At 41.2% G+C, this 7,500-nt stretch overlaps 3 protein-coding genes across 3 annotated transcripts in view; 2 read left to right on the forward strand and 1 right to left on the reverse strand.

Moving 5' to 3' along the window:
* The first annotated feature begins 4,103 nt into the window (after window positions 1-4,103).
* On the forward strand, window positions 4,104-4,778 carry LOC126569398 (ATP synthase subunit delta, mitochondrial-like). The gene is made up of 3 exons (XM_050226456.1): window positions 4,104-4,314; window positions 4,377-4,588; window positions 4,651-4,778. The coding sequence occupies exons 1-3, from the start codon at window positions 4,104-4,106 to the stop codon at window positions 4,711-4,713; spliced, it is 486 nt and encodes a 161-aa protein (XP_050082413.1). The 3' UTR covers window positions 4,714-4,778.
* A 169-nt stretch (window positions 4,779-4,947) lies between these two features.
* Window positions 4,948-6,032, reverse strand: LOC126578567 (proteasome subunit alpha type-7-1). Its single transcript, XM_050241258.1, has 2 exons — window positions 5,807-6,032; window positions 4,948-5,720 (listed from the first exon to the last, which is right to left on the reverse strand). Exons 1-2 carry the CDS (start codon window positions 5,906-5,908, stop codon window positions 5,073-5,075), a joined length of 750 nt encoding a protein of 249 aa, XP_050097215.1. The 5' UTR covers window positions 5,909-6,032; the 3' UTR covers window positions 4,948-5,072.
* A 161-nt stretch (window positions 6,033-6,193) lies between these two features.
* The window catches only part of LOC126575501 (zinc finger protein 595-like), a 3,584-nt gene continuing 2,277 nt past the window's right edge, over window positions 6,194-7,500 (forward strand). The window contains exons 1-2 of the mRNA XM_050236223.1: window positions 6,194-6,373; window positions 6,433-7,500. The exon at window positions 6,433-7,500 is cut by the window's right edge and continues 224 nt beyond it. Coding sequence (XP_050092180.1) covers window positions 6,269-6,373; window positions 6,433-7,500 — 1,173 coding nt within the window. The 5' untranslated portion in view covers window positions 6,194-6,268. The remainder of the gene's footprint in view (window positions 6,374-6,432) is intronic.

Here is a 7,500-nt window from a genome sequence, read left to right on the forward strand (position 1 = left end):
CGGCTATCACTGTAGTTTAAACGCACTCAAAATTGTGAATCAAGTAATATGAGAAGATTTTACAGGAAATTGTTCAAAATCTAATTTAGTACTAAGTAATTCGTATGATAGGGTTGTATATCCAAACATTCTGTTGTTGGAAAATCTAACTTAATTAGGAGAAACACAAGGTGGTATTTTTTCTTCGTACCTTTTACACTTGCTAAAAAAAAACTTGTTTACTTAAACAAAAATAATTTTGGCCGTGTAACTAAATATGACCAACTTTTAAAGTAATGCTCACATATATCGTTTACATACATTTATTTACAGCCAACCAGCTAGCTAATTAAGGTAGGATATTGCAGTGCTTTGGACTTACAAGCCAACTATCACAACCCGTAAAGAAGGGTGAGCCAAATGGATAGGAAGGCCGAAAAGGTGCAAAAAGCGATAGTGGCAGCAGAAGAAGGAGTGAATGATTGATGTTAACTAAATTATGACTTTTCATCACGATCCGTCAACAGACACGCGCAAATGGTCGACCATCTGAGCTGCACTGTGAATGGCCTCCATTTCATGTAGTGCCATGTGATTCTATATTATTATCGGTGCTTATTTCTTCTGCCCAAAAGAAAATTATACAAAGTTCGATGCGATATGGTCATCATCACGAAAGGAAGCGACTAGGAATGGAGAAACCGTGGCGTGATCAATGTAGTCAGCTTCGACGTGGCCACCTCAACGGATGCGTTTGTCGGCTGCGGTACTCGCTATATCACGCCAATGCATGAGCGGGCGATGGAAATGGTTAGGGCAAAGTACTGTTCGTGTTTGAACATACCGAGCGTCCTGAAGCGCGCCAGTTAGCACGGTGCAATAAAGTTGCGCGAAATGCATCATTTGTCTCCACATAAGGTTAGATCCACGGAGTGGTGCCGATCATGCAATAAAGATAAGGTGCAAAGAGTTGTTACTGACCGCAACAGTTGGAGCTCTGGACGGCTCAATCTTTTCTGAATTTGATAAACGGACAGTGTATGACGGGACAAGATGTACACTTAGTCAATTAAGTTTTTTGCTTCTGGTTTTATCTCACTTTTTATTATATATAACATCCTTGTATAGTCGTCATCCTGATCGTAGATCAATGCTCGCTTTTGGAATTAATGTCGATGCCGTCGCTCCTTCGTAATTCGTCCCAACTATGTCTACCCATTAAATTGCTGAAAACACTGCACTTAGGAGGAAACATTTGCGATTATAGATGTATTACCTTGTTGGATTCTGCTTACTAAATATTCTCTCTGGGATGTAAAGCTATATCTACGCCAAATGGAGCTCTAGAGTCAGTCTAAGTGATTTAATTTATTCATTAGGCATCCGTTAAACATAATCGGTATGTATTTTTTCTAATTTGACATTATAACAAATATTTTCATTATGATTAAAATGGCAAGTTCCGTTCTCAAAAATTGCTATTCGCCGACATCGTTCGTTTTTTGCCTCCATCTCCAAAAATCGGCGGCCGAATCGCATCAAATTTTTATTGAAGGTTACGGTGAGTATGTTCTTACTGAAACGCAGAGCAAAGTGCGGTTTAAAAATTTTTAAGGTAGTGATATAAATGAGAGAACCACCAACCACCGAAAATGTTAGAAGTCATCAAATTGCATGCCTTATTGGCCACTGCCACCGCGAGGAATATCGGCCAAGGACACGTAAAAGCGACAGATGGTAACAATTACCACTTGCGGCCAACTCACCAGACTTGAATCTATCAAATGATCATTCATTTGCATTTGCATTCCTGTGCATTGTTGGGACAGGTAGTGGTCGAGCATCGCTTCTTTTTAAACGAAAATTTGAAAAAATGGATGGGGTTTGAAAAAATTGTAGAGAATGGCGGTTTTTTGGTTAGGCATCCAAAAATTGAATAAGATATAGTTGAAATGTGTAGCTAACGATTGCCATAATATTTTTTTCTCCATTTTTCAAGCAAAAGCGTTTTTTACGTAAAAAGATCAGTTTCATATGCATACACCTGGTAGGTCAAACATATTGTTGGGACTGGTAAGAGAACATTCCATAGATGGCTCTAAACAAATCGATATCGTTGAGAACTTACTTGGGATCAAGACCGATTAACATACTTAGGATCAAGAAGAAAAAAAAGACATATTATTGACTATTTTTATGACGTAACCATTCAACTTAAATTTTTCTAGTGAATGTCATATTAATGTGCAACTTTTCAAAAAAAAATGGGAGTATTTTAGGGAAGATTCATTAAAAACTTCATCCATGGCATCAAATTTATGAAGGTGCGCTTGCGAAATGGTACTGTTTGCAATGCCCATCGTAGCCACGTGACTGGTCATCTGAAATATACAAATTGATAATTGTTTGATAGATTATAAATTATCACAGGTAGCCCCATCGAGTCGAAATTTTTGAAGTTGAAAAAGTGATGCTTTTTACGATTTTACCTACAACCCAAAACGAGTTTCACATAATTGTTAAAAAATATCAACATTTTTTTTGAAGACTCAACGGGGCTGGCAAAGAGTGTACAGATTATGTGATAAAAATTTCAAATAAATCGGTCTATTCGTTTTTACGGTACGATGGGCGCCGCCTTTAAATTCGTTGGTTTTGGGAAACGCGCTTGAATGTAGAGAGCAGCGGGGAGCCTTGTAAGAAACGTTGATATTCAAAAAGCTTTAGCTTTTGCTTCGATTGTTCCAAAAATTTTACACAATGTTCTTGAAAGGATCGCCATTCAAGGAAAAGCGTTAAAATATGTGTCACAAAAAAATTAAATGTGTCTACCATGCCAAAAGAATTGTTCATGATTTAGCGACCCAAACCACCCGTCATGCCATTTTCCGACAACTTCATACAAATCGAAGTGCTGCTCGGCCAGCGCGTGACCGATCATCGAAAAGTGGTGATATTGGAATGGCCCAGGTCCAGTTAATTAGCGGGGAGAGGAAGAACCGCCCTATTAATTGAATTCAAATTATTATGGACCATTTCTGACGAGTGCGATGTGTTTTGGTTTCGCTCCATCTGCTTATCGTTTATGAATGGGGTAGCCATTAATAAAACTTAAGCTTTTTGAAATGGCTAGTTGAGAAATTCCCAACTACTGGTAAAGCATTTTCAACGATTACACATGAACCTCGTCCAAAAAAACCTGCAATTCATGCTCCAAAACGTTTTTGGCTCAATTTTCACGCTTCTTGCCACTGTAGTCAAAATGGTCATCTTTGAACCAATTTAGTCAATTTTGGCAAGTGATTTCCTCTACCACATTGTCATTATAAGCCTCTACAAGCGTTTGAATCGATTCTGTCGCCGATAACTCCAAAAGAAAGCAAAACAGTTGAGCTCCCCGCGAAAGCTCTTTTTCAGGCTCAAAACTAGACATGAACTAGGTAAAATGAAAATTATCTGATTTTAGTTGGACAGAAAAAAATCCTTCAATCAGAAGCTCAAGTAGTGGACAGTGGAGTAGAGGAGTGCACAGTCGAAATTCAAAAAGACTGGCACTGATCCGTAGAAACCAGACCTCTCAGCAATGGAATCAAGCATGTTATCAGCTTCAATTGCGTATGTCTGAAAATCAAAATCAAAATCTTAAGAACAACGAGAAAGGATTAATGATAGCGAAAGACGAAGGCAGCAATGAAATCAAGATCAGGGTCGTATATGCAAAATCGGGCATTTTTGTATGGGATTTATCCGCCGGGATGAATCTACGACGCCCTACAATGAAATGTCGCGTTTTGAAAAAGGGAAGATGAATGAGGTGTGTTAACATTGCCCAAAAATTCCTTTTCAAACTCCCCGATTGTGATGGCAATTATTGGATGTTGGTGATCAGTATCATTGGAAGCATCAGTACAGTAAAAACCGTTTAACGCTTGCAATATGGGCCTCAAGAGTCGAACGGCAGAACGAAGTTTGCCGGGAACACTAGTTAAATCTATTTCTCGTTCCTTTGGCATTATAGGAGGCCGCAATAGAAAATTACTCTTGTAACAAAGCAACCATGATTTGATGCACTTGGTTTGAGTTGGATTTTTAACCGGATTGAGAACAAGTGTTACTGCCTCGTGATGATTGTTATCAAACGTGCTGCTACTTCGATAACAAGAAACAGAGAATCCATAATACGAAAGATATGCGTGCGTAAATATTCGGAAACAATGAATTTTACGCTAGCCGCCGCGAACAAGGTATTCTACGATAGCGCCAACATCCGGCAAGTAGATGTCCCATCCTTCAGTGGCTCATTCGGCATCCTTCCTATGCACGTTCCAACACTCGGTAAACGGACCGCGACTTGAGAGGGTTTCACATTTTTAAATATTACCCGTTCTGCTTTCCAGCGATTCTTCTTTCCGGGATCGTTACTGTGATTGAAAGCGACGGAAGCCTGAAACAGATTTTCGTGTCTAGTGGAACCGTTACTATTAATCAAGATGCGTCGGTCCAGGTCCTAGCAGAAGAAGCCCATCCCATTGAAGATCTAGATACTTCCAGATGCCGCGAAATTATGTTAAATGCACAAAACCAGCTATCAGTTGCTGTAGGCCAGCAGGTAAGATGGATCGTCTAACCAATAGAGAGGAATAAAATCTAACAAAACTATTTTTCCCTTAGGAAGTAGCCAAAGCAGAGATTGTTCTTGAAGTAGCAGAGGCACTTGTGCGAGCGGCCGAATGAAGTACAGAAGAGGCTGATGTTACACTGTATCGGCATTTCACGGTCCAAACTGAAAATAAAGAATGCTGTAATCAATCATAGTAATCTAGGACTTCCCTAGGAGGCACCTTTTATCATTGCTTCGTATGCTGGTTTCGTCCGCTGAGATATGCTTTTCTGCTTTCCTATGGTTTCATCAGTTCTGCAAATTGTTGATGAGTTGATTAGCAAAATGCGATTGAAACAAACGCCATATTTAGATTTAATCCAGTGAAGAAGAGCTTTATTGTGAATAATCACACCATGTATTTTCCAACCGGAACCATGTACTGAATTGAAACAAAGTAGATTTGCGTGAATACGATGCGCGAGAGAAGGAATCATTTCTTCATTTTCTTCTTCTCAGCTTCTTCCTCCTTCTCTGCTTCAATCGTTTTCACATACTGTTCAATCGTCTCGGCATCCAGCATGGTCATAGGTTTATCACGGCGCATAACGGCTACCTCGAGGTTTTTCTGTCCGGACTGAACAACTTCCAACAGGGCGCGTATAGCTAGCGTGATTGTACCCTTCTCAGTGCTGACTGCTTCCGGTGTGTACTGTGCCTCGAGAAACTCGCGTACTGTCTTGGCCGAGCGCCCGGTTGCGTTTGCTTTCCATTCACAATAGACTCCCGATGGTTCCGTTTGATACAAATGAGGTTTACCGTCGTAATCGAAGCCTCCGATAAGGCACGATATACCGAACGGCCGGCGTCCATTGCTTTGAGTGTACTTTTGCTTCATCCCGGCAATAAAGCGGGTAATGTACTCTAGCGTAACAGGATCTTCGACGTTCAGCTTATGCGACTGGCATTCCACTTGCGCCCGATTGATAAGCACTCTTGCGTCGGCAGTGAGCCCGGCGAAAGCCATCACAACATGATGGTCTAGCAGGCATATCTTGCGCACTGTTCGCTCCTCCTGCAGCTTAGCAACCGACTTTTTCTCGACGCCCAGAACTACGACATCTTTGCCCCGAACTCCAATCTGGAACAAGAACAAGGCCAAACACCATCCAAATAATTACGAGTCATGACGCCGCCTGACATTCCGGCATGCGGCGAGACACTTACCGCGGTGGATCCTTTGCGGACAGCTTCTTGGGCGTACTCCACTTGCAGCAAGTGGCCATCGGGTGAGAAAACTGTAACAGCACGATCGTATCTGGCCGACATTTTTCAACAGCAGTAAGCAAAGGTAAAGCAAAGTAGCTCGGGATGTTTTCCGTCCGGCTTAAATTCTTCCTACTCCACGATGATGCTGCGAATGTGCGTGTGTTTTTTTTAACGCCGATATTGACAACTCATTGTTGTGACAGCACTTTGACGTGCCCGAAAAGCAAATCTGACAACTTGATTTGATTTTGTCCTTTTCTGCGTAACCCACTATCCACTGGCTGGCAACACTGGTGCTGCCAAAAATCACCACAAAATACTTCTGTGTTGTGTTTTGTTCTCGGAATTCGGCACGGAAGTTGGCGTTCCTAAATAGCTGTTCGTAAATCGTGCCATTTTCTAGCCATAATCTTTATAAAAATGGAGATTTGCCGGTTGTGTATGGGCGACACCACTTTGGATTCGTTCAGTGACCTTGATGATGCTCATATTTACGACAAAATCAACGATTGCCTAAAAATCGAGGTGAGTTATGTTTGCTTCCATCCTGTTTGCTGGCTTAATCTAATGATCGTGTGTTGCAGGTGGATCCTTACGACAAAGTTTTACCTTCTACGATATGCTGGAGTTGTGCCAAGTTGGTACGAAAATTTTACCGCTTTCGTCGCGAATGCTGGAAGACTCAGAGGCTGCTGTTGATCCAACTGAAAAGAGAGAAGTCCGTAAAAATATCAAATATTTCAAAACCACTGCCACTCTCCCTTCGCGATGGAAGGAGCACAATGAAGGAAATAATGTGGCAACGATGTTTGGCACTACCGAAGAAAGCGAAACAAGAAATGATGATTGAAATTATGGAAATAAGTCCCCCGCCTTCACCTACATTACCCCTTATGCCACAAGATGATGTCGTACAACAGTATCAAGAAGAGAGTCTGGAAAAAGGCAAAGTTATGGATGAGATTGACGGAAATGAAGATATATCAATACCACAGGATGAAGCGGTCAGCGACTGGCAGGTAGATGAGTCAACGCCGTCCGTGGGCCAACAGTCCGACTGCGAGACTCAACGTCTGTCTCCAGTCCCCGATTCCGAAGGATTGTTAGTAGATAATTTCGAGAAATGCGATTTCGAAATGAAAGACATAGAAACCTTGGATAACATGCCGGAAAAAGACGAACAAAAGAACTACGTTAACATACACCCGGATACAACGGTCATGGAAAAACAAGAAAACATGCAACCTGATACAAAGGTGTTCGAAAATTATGAAAACATTCAGCCTGGTACAGCGCTCAATGAGAGTAACGAAATAATGCAGCCTGTAAAGAAGGAAAACGAATGCAGTAAAAATGTTCTCCAACAAAACCTGGAATGTTTTAAGGTGGAAAATGATGTAAAGTTACTGAATGAAGAATCTGCACCGAATACTTTTCCCGAGTACGTAGAGGAATATTTAGATTCGGACACTTGCGATTATGACTCTGCGCCTCCGAATGAGCAGAAAAGTAGTGAATCTGAGCAAATTGTGCCTACCCGTAGCAAACCAATGACTGGAAAAGCATTGTATCAATCTTTGCTCATGAAATGTTCGATTTGTGATAAGGAAATTGAACGCAACAGAATGGAAGGACATATCAACAAACATAAA

The sequence above is a fragment of the Anopheles aquasalis genome, chromosome 2 (genome assembly GCF_943734665.1).
Source record: "Anopheles aquasalis chromosome 2, idAnoAquaMG_Q_19, whole genome shotgun sequence".
Lineage (NCBI taxonomy): Eukaryota > Metazoa > Arthropoda > Insecta > Diptera > Culicidae > Anopheles > Anopheles aquasalis.

What these genes read in the sequence shown, in the direction of transcription:
- LOC126578567 (XM_050241258.1), bottom strand. Translation starts at nt 5,908, where the DNA reads ATGTCGGCCAGATACGATCGTGCTGTTACAGTTTTCTCACCCGATGGC. An exon ending in TCCGCAAAGGATCCACCGCG is followed by an intron (nt 5,721 to 5,806) that starts GTAAGTGTCTCG and finishes TTCTTGTTCCAG; the next exon opens with ATTGGAGTTCGGGGCAAAGA.
- LOC126569398 (XM_050226456.1), top strand. Translation starts at nt 4,104, where the DNA reads ATGATTGTTATCAAACGTGCTGCTACTTCGATAACAAGAAACAGAGAA. An exon ending in TATGCACGTTCCAACACTCG is followed by an intron (nt 4,315 to 4,376) that starts GTAAACGGACCG and finishes TCTGCTTTCCAG; the next exon opens with CGATTCTTCTTTCCGGGATC. An exon ending in CAGTTGCTGTAGGCCAGCAG is followed by an intron (nt 4,589 to 4,650) that starts GTAAGATGGATC and finishes TTTTTCCCTTAG; the next exon opens with GAAGTAGCCAAAGCAGAGAT.